The sequence below is a fragment of the Giraffa tippelskirchi genome, chromosome 8 (assembly GCF_054371585.1).
Source record: "Giraffa tippelskirchi isolate mGirTip1 chromosome 8, T2T-mGirTip1v1.2.pri, whole genome shotgun sequence".
NCBI lineage: Eukaryota > Metazoa > Chordata > Mammalia > Artiodactyla > Giraffidae > Giraffa > Giraffa tippelskirchi.
In genome coordinates this window covers 160,446,152-160,463,898 of record NC_137282.1, presented here as the reverse complement: position 1 = coordinate 160,463,898, position 17,747 = coordinate 160,446,152, and the positions used below count along the sequence as shown (strand labels likewise).

Below are 17,747 nucleotides of genomic sequence, written 5' to 3'. Positions count from 1 at the left end.
AACAAATATAAAAATATTTATATTTAAATCTGAGATAATCTGGCTCAGATTAGCCTTCTAATAGAGTTAATAAGACTGCAGTATAGATATTTTAAGGCAGGCCTACAAAACTGAAATAGAGCAGATGTGCTCTGGCTTGTGGAGATTATCACTACCAGGACAGGCGTCCAGTTGTCTGCCAAAAAAGCCATCTGAACTGCAAATACAAAATTACAGGTTCTCCAAACACATTGATATGAGGCTCTCATGTTGTTTTTAATGAATGTTAAGTAGATATATTTGACGATCATTTTCCAATATATACAAATATTGAATCTTTATGCTGTACACCTAAAACTAGTGGAGTGTGCCATCTCAATAAAAATGTTTATAACTTTACAAAATTACTGTGTGATACAGTGTAGGTTTTGCCTTGTAAACCAAATATGCAGCTGTATTATTTAGTTTTACTGTTGAATAGGCAGACATGGCATGACAAGACTGAGATCCCCACTCAGAAAATCTTTTCTCAGAGGAAGCTTCGGCTGATTGGTCATGCATGCGTGCCTGTGTGTGCGCTAAGTCGCTTCAGTCGTGTCCAGCTTTTTGTGACACTATGGACTGCTGCTCACAGGCTCCTAGGTATGCACAAAATTCCCACATTCATTTGCAACTCTACCAATATAATCACAAGAGGCCAGGAATGGCTGTTCTTTAATGTGAGTATCTGAGACCCAAAGAAACTCCTCCAAACCTGTGGCGCCTTCTCCATTGTCTCTTTTTGGTTGTTAATTCTCTCTGCCAACAAATTAGGGTATGGGCCATGCCCAAATCCGCCTCAGCAGACTATTAGAAACTTCTGAAATTCTGCCTTAGAGATTCTGAATTTGTGATAATACCTTGGCCATATCTGACTTGATTACATCCTGTAAGTTCTCCTTGAGTCGAGCTATCTCACATTTAGGGACACAATTTTGCTCCTCACTCCTTGCAACCTGCTGCTGAAGTTCTGTGTTTTCATTTTTTACTTCATTGATCTGCTGCTGGAGTTCTGCATTCTTAGCCTTTTCACTGTCGGATAGGAACTGCGCATCCTGAACCTGAGCGACCAATTTCTCGAGTTTAGATTTCAGTTTCTCTCTTTCATCCAGGTGTTCCCTTTCACGTCTCTGAAATTCCTCCCGTGAAGACAGGAACTCTTCCTCTCGGGCCTCTCTCTCCCTTTCCAACAAGCCCAGAGCGCCACTGGTGGCCTTCTCCAGTTCTCCTTTGAGTTGCTTCAGCCGCTCTGTCTCTTCTTCTTTCTTGCTCAAGGCGCTGTCCATCTCCATGCACTGAGTCATGTACCTTTCCTGTAGACTAACATAACTGCCCTTGAGTTTCTTAAACTCTAACTCTAAGGTTTCCTTTTCACGCCTGTATTCCTGAAGGTGGTTTTGGGTGGTAACTAAAATGTCATGCAAACTCTGCAGTGTCTTCTCTGTATCACTCTTCTCTAGCTTTATTCTGTATTTTTCTTCAATTAACTCTTCGATCTTCTCCTTTAGCTTATTGATGATGTCCACAAACACCTGCTGTTTAGTCGTATTCATCTGTAGTTCTTCAACCTTCCTCTCTAAACACGTGTTATGACGCTCTAGGTCTTGGATCTGAGTTTCCTGTTCTTTGTTAGTACGTTTTAATTTCCGTAGGACTTCATTTAAAGCCATGTCCTCTTCCAGAGGTTGTAAGCTTTCCAAGCTCTGCTCTGCGTCAGGTATCACGCAGGCCTCCCGAGATGTTCCACTGCTCCGACAAATGCCTGCAGGAGCCCAAGTTGAGACCATCTGTGGACTCCACCTGCCTTTTTCTGGGACTTCCTTTTGGTGCCTGACTGACATCTCAGGAATATCCATAGAATTCTGTACTCCTTTGGAAGAACCTGCAATCTGTAAATTACAGTAAATAAAATAAGTCTGAAAGAGTAGAAAGATCATGAGCTTTGAGGTCAGAGAGAGCTGCCCTTGAACCCCGGATCCCTAAATTTGGTTTTCTCAGCTCTGAAATAACAGGGATGATGTGTACGTCCAATACAAATATATAATTAACAAAAATACTTAAGTATTAATTGCTGAATGTATGTACTGCACTTAGCAGCACAGCAGGTGTGGTATATGTATTATACTTGTACAAAAAAAATTAAACATTGATACTCTCACCATCTTCTATGACACAAACTTTTCTGAATACATACAAGATATTTCCTTTGACTTCAAATGAATTAAAACAAAGTTATTCATTACCCTAAATCTGCAAAGACATTTAAAAAAAATTATTTTTGAGATGTTGGTTTTTAACATTATATAAGCCTTATGTGTACACTACATTTCTACTTCTGTTTACACTACAGCATACTCACCACCAAACATTTAGTTTCCATTTATCACCATACAGTTGATCCATTTTACTCATTTCACTTATCTTGTTCATTTATTTTTTGGTTTTTATTTGTTTGGGTTTTTTCGTATTCCATATATGAATGAAATCATATTTGTTTTCCCCCATCTGACTTATTTTACTTAGCATAATACCCTCACGATCCACCCATCCATGTTGCCACAAATGGCAAAATTTCATCTTATTTATGACTGAGTAGTATTCTATTGTAAATATATAAAATATCTTCTTTATCCATTTATCCATTGATAGGCACTTAGGTTGTTTCCATATCTTGGTTATTGTAAATAATGCTATGAAGATAGGAGTGCATATATTTTTTCAAATTAGTGTTTTTGTATTTTGGGGATAAATAACCAGAAATGGAATAGCTGTATCATATGTATTCTTTATTTTTTAAGGAATCTCCATACTATTCTCCATAGTAGCTGCACCAATTTACATTCCCACCAACAGTAATAGGAACATTCCCTTTTCTCCACACCCTCTCCAGCATTCATTATTTGTAGACTTTTTGATGAATGCCATTCTGACCAGTATGAGGTGATAAACTCACTGTGGTTTTTTTTTTTTTTTTCCTCACTGTGGTTTTGATTTGCACTTCTCTAACAATTAGCAATGTTGAACATCTTTTCATGTGCCTGTTGGCCACCTGTATGTCTTCTTTGGAAAAATGTCTATTCAGCTCCTTTGCTAATTTTTTAATTAGATATATTTTTTTTGTTATTGAGTTGTATGAATTCTGTATATATTTTGGGTTACAGAATATATATATTCTGTATATATTAAGGTTATAACCAATAACCCTTATTGGTTATGTGGCTTGCAAACATCTTTTCCTAGTTGGCAGGTTGTCTTTGTATTTTGTAGATAGTATCCTTCACTGTGCAAAAACTTTTTAGTTTGATGAGGTCCTATTTATTTTTGCTTTTGTTTTCCTTGCCTGAGGACACATACCCAAAGATATTGCTAAGGCCAATTCACTAATTATACTGCCTATGATTTGTTCTAGAACTTTTATGGTTTCAGGTCTAACATTCAAGTCTTGAATCCATTTTGCATTAACTTCTGTGTATGGTGTGAGGTACTGGTCTAGTTTCCTGTTTGTTGTTTTTTGCACGTGGCTGTCCAGTTTCCCCATCACCATTTATTGAAGAGACAGTAGACCGTTTCTCTACTGTATGTTCTTTGCTCCTTTGTTGTAAATTAAATGGTTTTTATATGGCCATCTTTGTCTCTTACCTTTTTTGGTTTGGAGTTTGGAGTCTATTTTGTCAGATATGAATATAGCTACACTCAATTTCTTTTAGCTACCATTTGCTTTGGGCATCATCTTCCATCCTTTCGAGTCTACATTTATCCTTAAAAGCTAAAGTGAGTTTTCTGGAGGGAGTAGACAGCTGGACCTTGTTTTTAATATACCTCTTTTGGAGGCAGGGAGGTCTTGTTTTTTAATCCATCCAAGCACTCGGTTTCTTTTTTTTAAGATTTGTTTATTTATTTTTGACTCTGCCGAGTCTTACTTGCTGCATGCAAGCTTTCTCTAGTTTTGGAGAGAGGGGCCACTCTTTGTTGACGTATGCGGTATGAGGGCTTCCCTCATAGCTCAGTTGGTGAAGAACCTGCCTGCAATGCAGGAGACCCTGGTTGGATTCCTGGGTGGGGAAGACCCACTGGAGAAGGGAGAGGCTACCCACTCCGGTATTCTTGGGCTTCCCTGGTGGCTCAGCTGGGAAAGAATCCGCCTGCAGTGCAGGAGACCTGGGTTGGATTCCTGGGTTGGGAAGATCCCCTGGAGGAGGGAAAAGCTACCCACTCCAGTATTCTGGCCTGGAGATTTCCATGGGCTGTATAGGCCACATGGTCGCAAAGAGTCAGACACGACTGAGCGACTTTCACTCACACTTATTTATTTTTGACTGTGATGAGTCTTATTTGCTGCGTGCAAGTTTTCTCTAGTTTTTGGGAGCAGGGGCCACTCTTTGTTCAGCTGTGCTTCTCATCGCAGGGACTTCTCTCACTGAGGTTCATGGGCTCTGGAGCGCCTGCTCCATAGTTGTGGTGCATGGGCTTAGCTGCTCTGAGGCATGTGGGATCTTCCAGGAGCAGACACTGAAACCACGACCACTGCATTGGCAGGTGAATTTTCAACCAGTGCACCACTAGGGAAGCCCTAATCTGTCTTTTGATTGATGAATTAAATCCATGTACTTTTAGGATGATTCTTGACAGATGAGAACTTGGTTTTATCTTTTATTTACTGATCGCTCTGTATCTCCGCAGTTTCTTTCTCTTGTGTTTCTGTCTGCTGTTCTGGTTTGGTGGTTTTTCTATGTCGTTTCTCTTTTTTATGTTTCATTTCTTTGCTCTAGATCTTCGGTTTTGTGGTTGTCATGAGGTTTGTATAAAACATCTTATAGATAAAACGGTCCCTTTTCTCTGCTGACAGCATCTGATCTTCATGTGCCTATACAGGTTCTGCCCTTTTCCTCTTTCTCTTTTGTCTTTGCTGTCTCATATTATCCCTATTAATGTTGTAAATTTATTACCAATTTGAAGTAGTTATAGTTACTTTTTCTGCTTTTTTTCCCCTTGACATTTATGGTATAATACAGTGTTAATAATCCATTCTGACATAAAAGTTGCAATTTTCTGACTCTATTTATCACCTTACTCAAAGTTTTGTGTATTCTGCATTTTTATTTTGGGCATAAGAGCTCATTTCAACATCTCTTGTAAGCCAGGTCTAGTGTAATGAAGTCCTTCAGCTTTTGTCTGTCTGAGAAGGTCTTTATTTCTCCTTCATAAATGAATAACTTTTCTGGATATAGTATTTTTGACTGACAGTTTTTATATTTCATTATTTTGAGAATTTTATTCCATTCCCTCCTGGCCTATAGTTACAGCTGAAAAATCTGTCAATAGCCTAATTGGGGTTCCTTTATAGATAACCATCCTTTTTTCTCTTTTAAAATATTTTTATCTTTAATAAAACTCTTATTCTAGAATAATTTTAGATTTACGAAAAAGTTGTAAGCATAAAGAGCTCTCTATACCTCTCACCCAGCGTCCCTTAATGTTAATGTCATATATACCATGGCACATTTGTTAAAACAATACAAATGCACTGCTCTTAACTAAACTCCAGATTTTACTAGTTTTCCCATTAAGGTCTTTTTTCTGTTGCAATATCCAGTCCAGAGTATCACATTGTATTTAACCCCTGTCGTTGACTTTTGACAGTTTTAATACCACGTGTCTTAGAGAAGATCTACTAGCAATGATTTCTTAGCTTCATAGATTTGTATATACAGTTTTTTTCTTAGGTTTGCTATCTTTTTAGGTTAGCTATTAAAAAAAAAAAAAAACCCTTAATCTTTTTACATCCCTGATATGCTCTTGGTTTTAGTAATCCTTATTTCTATATTTTTTGGCCATCCCTTGTGACATGTGGGACCTTAGTACCCTGTCCAGGGATCGAACCCATGCCCTCTGCACTGGAAGGGCCAAGTCTTAACCACTGGACCACCAGGGAAGTCCCTCAGCTATTATTTTTTTAAGTAAACTCTCTGCTCCCTTCTCCTTGTCTCTCCCTCTGGGATTTCCCATTACCCTTCCGTTGTCCTTCCTAAAAGAGTTGTGCAGCTCTCACAGAATTTCCTCACTTTTAAAGATTCTCTTTCCTCTTCTATCTGTATCATTTCTAGTAGATTTCTATCCCTAAGCTTGTTAATTCTCTCTTCCAAATGGTCTGCTCTATTTCTAAGGCTTTCTAATCCCTTCTTCATCTTGCTAATTATTGAGTCCTTTAACTCCAGAATTTGTTTGGTTCTTTTTTTGGAGTTTCAACATTTTGGTAAAATGTTCCTTCTGTTAATAAACTTGATCCCTTAGCTCATTGAATTGCCTTTCTGAGCTTTCTCATAACTCCTTGAGTTTCTTTATAACAGCTATTTTGAATGTACTGTCAGCTAGATCTCAGTATTCCATGACATTAAGCCTAGTTTCTGGAGAACTGCTGTTTTCTTTTTGTGGTAGTGTTACTGTGGCTCACCCTTGGTGGCTTAGTTGTCCTCGGCACACTGCATTTGAAGTAGCAAAAGAACTTCCTTCTTTAGGTGAAGATGCTTTAATTTTTCTGGATTCTAATGACTCATTGGGTTAGAAATTAGAGGCCTCTCTTTTGTTTTCCAGGAGGTGGCATCTATAGCTTAAGTCTTTGGTTTCTCTTCCCTGCGCTAGCTCTGGCTACCTTTGGGAGTTGGCACTGCCCACCCTCCATGGCTCTGACAGGCGCCCTCGTTGTAGCTGCCTGTACCTCTAGGGTGGCTGTGCCTTGCTGCTGTTGATGTCATTGCCTGGGGCTCTGAGGCACTTCGGCCCGGTCCAAAATCTCCTGAGACACAGGCTCCACCGCATGCAGGGAGGGGGAGAGCTGGGAGGAGTGGGGTGTTGTCAGATTCCTGGGTGCTGCCACCGTGGGCTGGATTGGAGTTATGGGTGCTTCTGCAGCTGGAGAGATGGTCGCAGGCCCCACTTCCACTGCTGCTGGTCACCCACAGTTGGCTAGTGGCCAGGAGGTCATGGGGGCCACCTCTCCTCCTGTTGCTGGGTTCTTTGAGGCTGTGGGCTCAGCTGCCACCCTGGGGGGACCAGGATCACAGGCATAACCTCCACAGTCCCCCAGTCCACCCTCCTTTAGATGTATGGACGTGTGGAATTCTCCAGCATCCTGCTGTTTGGGGAGAGCCACATCTGTTCAGCTGTGGATGTTTTACTAATTGTAGATTGAAGAGCAGAGACAGAATATCTCAATCTACCATGATGCTGACAACCCTCTCTTGTGAGCCCTCTTTATTTTTCCCTCTCTAAAGCCTTTTTTTTTTTTAAATTTAATTGGAGGCTAATTACTTTACAATATTGTAGTGGTTTTTGCCAAACATCGACGTGAATCAGCCACGGGCAAACATGTGTTCCCCATCCAGAATCCCCCTCCCACCTCCCTCCCCATCCCATCCCCCAGAGTCATCCCAGTGCACCAGCCCTGAGCACCCTGTCTCATGCATCAAACTGGGACCAGCAATCCGCTTCACATATGATAATATACACGTTTCAACACTACCCTCTCAAATCACCCCACCCTCGCCTTCTCCCACAGAGTCCAAAAGACTGTTCTTTACATCTGTCTCTTTCACTGTCTCGCATATAGGATCATCATTACCATCTTTCTAAATTCCATATATATGTGTTAGTATACTGTATTGGTGTTTTTCTTTCTGGCTTACTTCACTCTGTATAATAGGCTCCAGTTTCATCCACCTCATTAGAACTGATTCAAATGCCTTCTTTTTAATAGCTGAGTAATATTCCATTGTGTATATGTACCACAGCTTCCTTATCCATTCGTCTGCCGATGAACATCTAGGTTGCTTCCATGTCCTGGCTATTGTAAACAGTGCTGCAATGTACATTGGGGTACATGTGTCTCTTTCAATTCTGGTTTCCTCAGTGTGTATGCCCAGCAGTGGGATTGCTGGGTCATATGGCAGTTCTATTTCCAGTTTTTTAAGCAATCTCCACACTGTTCTCCATGGTGGCTGTACTAGTTTGCATTCCCACCAACAGTGTAAGAGGGTTCCCTTTTCTCCACACCCTCTCCAGCATTTATTGCTTGTAGACTTTTGGATAGCAGCCATTCTGACTGGCGTGAGATGGTACCTCACTGCGGTTTTGACTTGCATTTCTCTGATAATGAGTGATGTTGAGCATCTTTTCATGTGTTTGTTAGCCATCTGTATGTCTTCTTTGGAGAAATGTCTGTTTAGTTCTTTGGCCCACTTTTTGACTGGGTCATTTATTTTTCTGGAATTGAGCTGCAGGAGCTGCTTGTATATTTTTGAGATTAATTCTGTTAGTTGCTTCGTTTGTTATTATTTTCTCTCATTCTGAAGGCTGTCTTTTCACCTTGCTTATAGTTTCCTTCATTGTGCAAAAGCTTTTAAGTTTAATTAGGTCCCATTTGTTTATTTTTGCTTTTATTTCCATTACTCTGGGAGGTGGGTCATAGAGGATCCTGCTGTGATTTATGTCGGAGAGAGTTTTGCCCATGTTTTCCTCTAGGAGTTTTATAGTTTCTGGTCCTATGTTTAGATCTTTAATCCATTTTGAGTTTATTCTTGTGTATGGTGTTAGAAAGTGTTCTAGTTTCATTCTTCTACAAGTGGTTGACCAGTTTTCCCAGCACCACTTGTTAAAGAGATTGTCTTTTCTCTATTGTATATTCTTGCCTCTTTTGTCAAAGGTAAGGTGTCCATAGGTGTGTGGATTTATCTCTGGGCTTTCTATTTTGTTCCACTGATCTATATTTTCCAGGCAAGAGTACTGGAGTGGGTTGCCATTTCCTTCTCCAGGGGATCTTCCCAATTCAGGCATCGAACCCGGGTCTTCCGCATTGCAGGCAGACACTTTACCATCTGAGCCACGTGGGAAGCCCTGGGAAGTTGTAGTAAACACTAAAATGAACATGACAGAATAAGCTAGTAAAAGATCTCTAAAGGGATGGGCTGAATAACTTTCCAGATAGAATTTAGGGATATTGGACCCTTATATTATAGTGCTTTTTCTTCGTTCTGGGATAAAGACAACTATCCTTACTGAGGCCTGTAAGGTCCTGATATTGATCTTAATATTTAACCCACGCTACCTTTCCATCCTCTACAACATCCCTCCAACCCAGCAACACTAAGCTGCCTTCAGATCCACGAAGGAAGTGACCATGCTCCCTGCAGCCACAAGGTTTTCACACTAGTTGCTATCAATACTTCTGCGTGGAATGCTCTCCCATGCCCACCACCTAACTACCCCCACTCATCCTGCAGAGCTGAGTTCAGTCACCACTACACTTCAGGGAAGTCTTACCCAAACTCCCTGACCAGGGACAAGAAGACTCCCATCTCACTTTATTTATAGCGCTGACCACAGCTGCAAGTTTATATATAATTTTATAACATATACGCTTTATATGTAACTTTTATTTGCAGCACTTATCATAGTTGAAGATTCATATTTACTTGTGTGATTATTTGATTAATGTCTGTCTCCTCTATGAGAGAATTCTTGTCACGAGGACAGAGCCCACACCTTTTTGTTTCTGGTTTTGTCAACCATTCTATAACCAACATATAGCACAGGGCCTCAGACACGATAGATGCCTCAAAGTATTTACTGGCTGACTGAAGGGCTAGATGCAATGGAAACAGTTAGAATCCTGAGAAATCTTAATTCAGCAGCTTTCTAAATGTTATTTTCCAGAACTCAAGACAGGTAAATAGACTTGTCTTTCAAATGCTGCTTCTAAATAAAATGAACAAAAAAATCCTGATTTTACTTGTAAATGAAATATAACAGCCATTGCTTTTCTCACCAAACTCACAATGAAAAGGTATTGTTTATGCTATCTTTGGATTGTTATCTATTTGCCCACACCAATTCTTATTTATTTTTATTGAGAGACTATATAGACTTTATACTGTTGGCATCTTCAGCGCTCTTATGATACTACATACCCAGAATTAACAATTTAGAGACAAATTCATGTTTTTACTTTGGTAGAAAAATATTTTTTTTGCTGATCAGCAGAAATTCTACATAATAGAAAAATCATGAGCTTTTCTTGTCAAATAATTTAATTAATACCTCTGCATTTCTTCCTCTTCTCAACCTTTTCCTTACTGTAAACTTCTGAGTTCCAATCAATATGATTCACTAAGTATAAAAACTTGCAAGGGAATGTGTCCGGCTCTTTGCTACCTCACGGACAGTAGCCCACCAGGCTCCTCTGTCCATGGGATTCTCCAGGCAAGAATACTGGAGTGGGTAGCCATTCCCTTCTCCAGGGGATCTTCCCAACCTAGGGATCGAACCTGGGTCTCCTGCATTGCAGGCAGATTCTTTATTGTCTGAGCCACCAAGGAAGGCCATAAAAGCTCAGTATTGACATACTCAAGGCATCATGTAGATGTTGGGGTGCATAAAAGGATGAATAAGACAGCACTCTGACCCTCAAAGAAATTATCATGTGGTAAAGCTAATCTCCAAGTATGGATTTGATTTCATTAGAAAGGATTGTTTCTAAATTGAAGAAGATCTCAGAAGGCAGTTTCCCCAGAGAAGCAATGTCCCTTACGCTGATGATTTAGGACTACTTCCAAAAGCCTCAGATTATAAGCAGTAATTTTTTGTTTTTTAAAAACACATCCTTTAATACTCATGGACTGTACTAATCATTAAAAGTCTTACCTCCTCTGTTTCATAATTAGCTCTCAGATCAAGCAGGTTAAAGTTATTTTCTTTATAAAATGGTTGTTCAACATCACTGTGTACTACTTTCTCACACAAGAAGTCTTGAGACTGACTAGGATTGAGGGCAGATTCCGTGGCAGTACTATTAGCCAGTGGCATTTCCATGAATTTCAGTGTCTCTTCACTGCAGTGCATTAGAAGTGGGCTTCTAGAAGGCTGTCTGACACACTCAAGAGCAAGTTGATCTGTATGTGCGAAAGTGCTATTTCCCATCAGGTTTTCTTCCTTAAATGAGTCTTCCTGTATATTGGTGTCTTCTGCATAATCACATACATAATGCTGCAATTCTGGCTCCTCTGTATAAGACAAGCTTTCTGTCAGATCTTGAAATGCTATCATTTCATTATTAAATGATTCTGTCTGATGAAATTGGCAAAGGGGTTCAAATTGTCTCAAGGAAGAAGTGCTGGTGTCAATCGGCTGAGTGAGTACATTCTGTGAGTAATTTCCAGTGTTGACATCTCATTAGAAAAAGAAAAAGGGGAATAAGAATTAGCTGACCTTAAATTCATGTGTTAACAGTTACATTCACATTTATGAAATAAATTGTTGCAGTCTTTTAAGAATTATAAGTTCAACCTTTTTCATTAAATTTATTTGTGCTAGCAGCTGCAACAAAACTTTTTTAAATGGAGGAAAAAGTCATCAACTAACTACCACAAAGAAGCTTCTTGCAGTTCATTCTTGTCAAATATCACTGCAACAAATTCTAAGACATCTTCAAAACTCTTTTGTTGTACTCTAATTTTAAAATGCTTCAAAAGAATAAAAACAGAGTGTATAGTATAATAGCAAACACACATAAACATGTCATGTTTATGTATTGTTATTACCCGTTTTTACAGATAAGGAAACTGAAACATAAGAGATGTGAAGTCACTTGCCAGGACACAGAGCTGGCAAGCAGTGCAGCTGGGATTCTAGAATATTATTTATGTTTTTGAATATGACAAGTTATTCAGATTAATATTTTAAAAAATCAGAAGCAAATAAAGACAACATGGAAAGAAGTGTTTCTTATAAATAACCCTTCCTTTCTATCTAAATTCTTTCCTCTTCCCAGCCCAGAGAGAATTACTATACTGAAGCTCCAAGCTGTAGCTCCTTGGTCGGTCAGTGGTGCCTGACTCTTTGTGACCCCACGGACTGTTGCCCACCAGGCTCCTCTGTCCATGGGATTTTCCTGGCAAGAATACTGGACTGGGTTGCCATGGCCTCCTCCAGCGGATCTTCCCAACCCAGGGATCGAACCCACATCTCCTGTGTCTCCTGCATTGCAGGCGGATTCTTTACCACTGAGCTATCAGGGAAGCCCCATATTGAAGTTGGTGGCCCTGTGTTTGGGTTGGGTTTTTTTTTTTTTTTTTTGGCGTGGGGGGGGGGGGATATCTAAAATGTCATTTGTTAGCAAACGAAGCAACAGACAAACAATTAATCTCAAAAATATACAAGCAGCTCCTGCAGCTCAATTCCAGAAAAATAAACGACCCAATCAAAAAATGGGCCAAAGAACTAAACAGACATTTCTCTAAAGAAGACATACAGATGGCTAACAAACACATGAAAAGATGCTCAACATCACTCATTATTAGAGAAATGCAAATCAAAACCACAATGAGGTACCATTTCACACCAGTCAGAATGGCTGCTATCCAGAAGTCTACAAGCAATAAATGCTGGAGAGGGTGTGGAGAAAAGGGAACCCTCTTACACTGTTGGTGGGAATGCAAACTAGTACAGCCACCATGGAGAACAGTGTGGAGATTCTTTAAAAAACTGGGAATAGAACTGCCATATGACCCAGCAATCCCACTGCTGGGCATACACACTTAGGAAACCAAAATTGAAAGAGACACATGTACCCCAATGTTCATTGCAGCACTGTTTACAATAGCCAGGACATGGAAGCAACCTAGATGTCCATCAGCAGATGAATGGATAAGGAAGCTGTGGTACATATACACAATGGAATATTACTCAGCCATTAAAAAGAATACATTTGAATCGGTTCTATTGAGATGGATGAAACTGGAGTCCATTATACAGAGTGAAGTAAGCCAGAAAGAAAAACACCAATACAGTATACTAATGCATATATACGGAATTTGAGAGATAGTAATGATAACCCTATGTGCGAGACAAAATAAGAGACACAGATGCATGGAACAGTCTTGTGGACTCTGAGGGAGAAGGTGAGGGTGGGACGTTCTGGGAGAATAGCATTGAAACATGTATATTATCATATGTGAAACAGAACACCAGTCCAGATTCAATGCATGAGACAAACGCTCAGGGCTGGGGCAATGGGATGACCCAGAGGGATGGGATGGGATGGGGACGAAGGTGGGAGGAGGGTTCAGGATGGGGAACACATGTAAACCCATGGCTGATTCATGTCAATGTATGGCAAAAACCACTACAATATTGTAAAGTAATTAGCCCCCAACTAAAATAAATAAATTTATTAAAAATAAATAAATAAATAAATAAAAATAAATAAATAAATAAAATGTCATTTGTGAAAGTTATTGGAAAAACAAAAAACTAGTCTGAGTATGGTACAAGTTAACAGTAACTTTGTATGGTTGTTATTGTTTAGTTGCTCAGCTGTGTCCAACTCTTTGAGACCCCATGGACTGCAGCACTCCAGGCTTCTCTTGTCGTTCACGATCTCCCAAAGCCTGCTCAAACTCTTGTCCATCAAGTCAGTGATGCCATCCAAAAATCTCACTCTCTGTCATCCCCTTGTGCTCCCACTTTCAATCTTGCCCAGCAACAGTGTCCTTTCCAGTGAGTCAGCTCTTCGCATCAGGTGGCCAGAGTATTGGAGCTTCAGCATCAGTCCTTCCAATGAATATTCAACACTGATTTCCTTTAGGGTTGACTGGTTTGATCTCCTTGCAGTCCAAGGGATTCTCAAGAGTCTTCTCCAACACCACAGTTCAAAAGCATCAATTCTTCAATGCTCAACCGTCTTTATGGTCCAACTCTCATACCCATGCATGACTACTGGAAAAACCATAGCTTTGACTAGATGGACCTTTGTCGGCAAAGTAATGTCTCTGCTTTTTAATATGCTGTCTAGATTTGTCATAGCTTTTCTTCCGAGGAGCAAGCATCTTTTGATATCATGGCTGGCAGCCACCATCTGCAGTGATTTTGGAGCCCAAGAAAATAAAGTCTGTCATTATTTCCATTGTTTCCCATCTATTTGCCATGAAGTGCTGGGACCGGATGCCATGATCTCAGTTTTCTGAATCTTGCGTTTTAAGCCAACTTTTTCACTCTCCTCTTTCACTTTCTGGAGATGGCAATGGCACCCCACTCCAGTACTCTTGCCTGGAAAATCCCATGGATGAAGGAGCCTGGTGGGCTGCAGTCCAAGGGGTTGCTAAGAGTCAACATGACCGAGCGACCTCACTTTCACTTTTCACTTTTATGCATTGGAGAAGGAAATGGCAACCCACTCCAGTGTTCTTGCCTGGAGAATCCCAGGAATGGGGGAGCCTGGTGGGCTGCTGTCTATAGGGTCACATAGAGTCAGACACAACTGAAGCAACTTAGCAGCAGCAGCTTTCACTTTCATCAGGAGGCTCTTTAGTTCTTCACTTTCTGCCGTAAGGGTGGTGTCATCTGTGTATTTGAGGTTATTGATACTTCTCCCGGCAATCTTGATTCCAGCTTGTGCTTCACCCACCCTGGCGTTTCGCATGATGTACTCTGCATATAAGTTAAATAAGCCGGGTGACAATATACAGCCTTGACGTACTCCTTTCCTAATCTGGAATCAGTCCATTGATCCATGTCTGGTTCTAACTGTTGCTTTTTGACCTGCACACAGGTTTCTCAGGAGACAGGTCAGGTGGTCTGGTATTCCCATCTCTTTAAGAATTTTCCACAGCTTGTTGTGATCCACACAGTCAAAGGTTTTAGCATAGTCAATGAAGTATTTTTTTGGAATTTTCTTGATTTTTCTATGACCCAACCGATGTTGGCAATTTGATCTCTGGTTCCTCTGCCTTTTCTAAATCCAGCTTGAACATCTGAACTTTCTCGGTTTATTGAAACCTAGCTCGGAAAATTATGAGCATTACTTTGCTAGCGTGTGAGACGAGTACGATTGTGCAGTAGTTTTAACACTTTTGGGGACTGCCTTTCTTTGGGACTGGAATGAAAACTGACCTTTTCCAGTCCTGTGGCTACTGCTGAGTTTTCCAAATTTGCTGGCATATTCACTGTAGCACTTTCACAGCATCATCTTTTATGATTTTAAATAGCTCAGCTGGAATTCCATTACCTCCAGCAGCTTTGTTTGTAGTGATGCTTCCCAAAGCCCATTTGACTTCACATTCCAGGATGTCTGGCTCTAGGTGAGTGATCACACCATGGTGGTTATCTGGGTCATTAAGATGTTTTCTTGTATAGTTTTTCTGTGTATTCTTGCCACCTCTTCTATTTTCTGCTTCTGTTAGGTCCATACCATTTCTGTCCTTTGTGTCCATCTTTGCCTGAAATGTTCCCTTGGTATCCCTAATTTTCTTGAAGAGATCTCTAGTGTTTCCCATTCTATTGTTTTCCTCTATTTCTTTGCATTGATCACTTAAGAAGGCTTTCTTCTCTCTCCTTGCTCTTCTTTGGAACTCTGCATTCAGATTAGGTATATCTTTCCATTTCTCCTTTGCCTTTACTACCTCTGCTGCTAAGTCACTTCAGTCGTGTCCGACTCTGTGCGACCCCATAGACGGCAGCCCACCAGGCTCCACCGTCCCTGGGATTCTCCAGGCAAGAACACTGGAGTGGGTTGCCATTTCCTCCTCCAGTGCATGAAAGGGAAAAGTGAAAGTGAAGTCGCTCAGTCGTGTCCGACTCTTAGCGACCCCATGGACTGCAGCCTACCAGGCTCCTCCGTCCATGGGATTTTCCAGGCAAGAGTACTGGAGTGGGGTGCCATTGCTTACTGCCTCTGTATGATAGTAAATACTGATTTGTACAAAAAGAAGTGTTGGGACCCAGAAGGTGAAAGGATCTCTCAGTTAATCAAAAGATACTTACTATTATCAGAGACCTGTTAATCAAGACACTTATTCACTATTATCAGAGACCTGTTCAGTTCAGTTCAGTCGCTCAGTTGTGTCCGACTCTTTGCGACCCAATGAACCACAGCACGCCAGGCCTCCCTGTCCATCACCAACTCCTGGAGTCCACCCAAACCCATGTCCGTTGAGTCGGTGTTGCCATCCAACCATCTCATCCTCTGTCGTCCCCATCTCCTCCTGCCCTCAATCTTTCCCAGCATCAGGGTCTTTTCCAATGAGTCAGCTCCTGTTAGCATCTGCAAAACTCTGTTTCTATGTACTTGATACTTTCTATCACCTCATTTCCAAGTGAAATCCAACACTACACATCAGTTTTCCCTCCCTTCCCTACGCCACACTTATCCTCTAAGGCACTTGGGCTTAAAAACCAGACCTCTTTGGCATCCTCCTACCTAATCACCCACGGGCTACTCAGTTACCAGGTCCTGTTCTTTTCTCCTTTAAAGATGTTTTTCATAACCTATGCTTTCTTTCCCTCACTGTGGTTTCATCCCAGTCCATATTCTCATGATCTCCTCAGGTCTGTCGGGGGATGGGAGTAGAAAACTCGTCCAATCACATTACACTGAATCCAATTCTGCTGTTTGACTTTCTAGGCCTTACGTAGCCTGGACCCACATCACCCACCCAGTCCTCTGCTTGAGTCAGATCAGGCTTACTTTCCTGCAAACAGATTATGTGCCTTATGACTTCAATAGTCTGCTCTGGCAGGTGCTTCTCTTCCTAAAACTTTCCTATTTACCATTCATCTAGTTTTAAAAATCCTACAATGTCTTTAAATTTCTATCTCACAATTCAGCACATTATTTGTTTGCTATTTTAGTCTTCACCATTGCTTCAAGGGTGTTAGTGTCAGAACTCACATATTATACAGATCTCAAGAGGAGTCCTGGAGAAGGAAATGGCAACCCACTCCAGTATTCTTGCCTGGAGAATCTCAGGGACAGAGAAGCCTGGTGGGCTACAGTCCATGGGGTTGCAAACACACGACTTAGCAACTGAATAGCAACACAACAAAAAGAATCCACTTAAGGTTTTTCAATATCCCCTTCAGTAAACCAACCAGTGTTGTTTAGAGAATATGTTGACTAAATCCTGCACTCCAATGATATATTTCTATCAAAACAATTTAATCATTTTCCTGGGTTATTTTATTGAATTATCAAATAAATAATTTATTCAGGTTTAATTTTTTCAAATCTGTCATCATTTGGTAAAGTATAAAAAAGCCAGTTAGCCAAGCAGCCTAGTCGGGATTGGTGAAAGACACGACTTTATACTCACCTTTCCTACTGTCTTCCAAATATATAAATGCTGTGTGGGCCACAGTGGAGGAGGACTAAAGCATCCTTTTGTTCTCCAAGAACAAAAAACTACTAGGCCCTTATTTCTTCAAAATTTTGTCTGGAACCCAGAATTCCAATTATAACTTTTACAGCTCTGTTCCTATGGCATGATCTACCAATTTACCTTTTTTTTTTTTTAGTTAGGCTTACTCTTTTCATCTTTCATTCTGTCCTCACCCGACTTCTGCCACACATAACAAAAAAACTTATTCAAGTGATATTCCAGAGATACGTCTAAGCTGTTTTAGGACAGGAATGAAAAGAGGTGTCACTGGGGTTACCGGCAAAAATCCTCAAGTTTAATTTTCAGTCAAAGTTTAACTTCTGAAAAGCACTCATCTGACTTTCACCTCACAATATCGTAACAAACTTTTTAGGTCGCAAAAGTGTGCTCACTTCCAGGGTCCATAGAGTCGCTGATCCGAAATAAGGATTTCGGGCTTCCTCCCTGAGCACTAGGCTCTACCGCGGGGAGAACGCTTTCAACCTTTTTCTTCAACGTTTGGCCGCCGGGGTGCGGACACGCTGG

At 40.7% G+C, this 17,747-nt stretch overlaps 1 protein-coding gene across 6 annotated transcripts in view; it reads right to left on the bottom strand.

Annotated features, from left to right (window-relative positions):
- CAGE1 (cancer antigen 1) overlaps nt 1-17,736 on the bottom strand; it is a 38,852-nt gene extending 21,116 nt beyond the window's left edge. For 4 of the 6 annotated variants that reach the window (XR_014063294.1, XR_014063292.1, XR_014063293.1 and 1 more), the window contains exons 1-4: nt 17,615-17,736; nt 17,343-17,457; nt 10,714-11,237; nt 879-1,907 (exon numbers count right to left, since the gene is read on the bottom strand). Coding sequence is in view for 3 of the 6 variants with exons in the window: in XM_081523682.1 (XP_081379808.1) it covers nt 879-1,907; nt 10,714-11,115 (1,431 nt within the window). In the remaining 3 variants the exon portion in view is untranslated. Of the gene's footprint in view, nt 1-878; nt 1,908-10,713; nt 11,238-17,156; nt 17,458-17,614 lie in introns of all 6 variants that reach the window. The other 2 variants (XM_081523681.1, XM_081523683.1) reach the window with 2 other exon arrangements.
- Nucleotides 17,737-17,747: the final 11 nt, after the last annotated feature.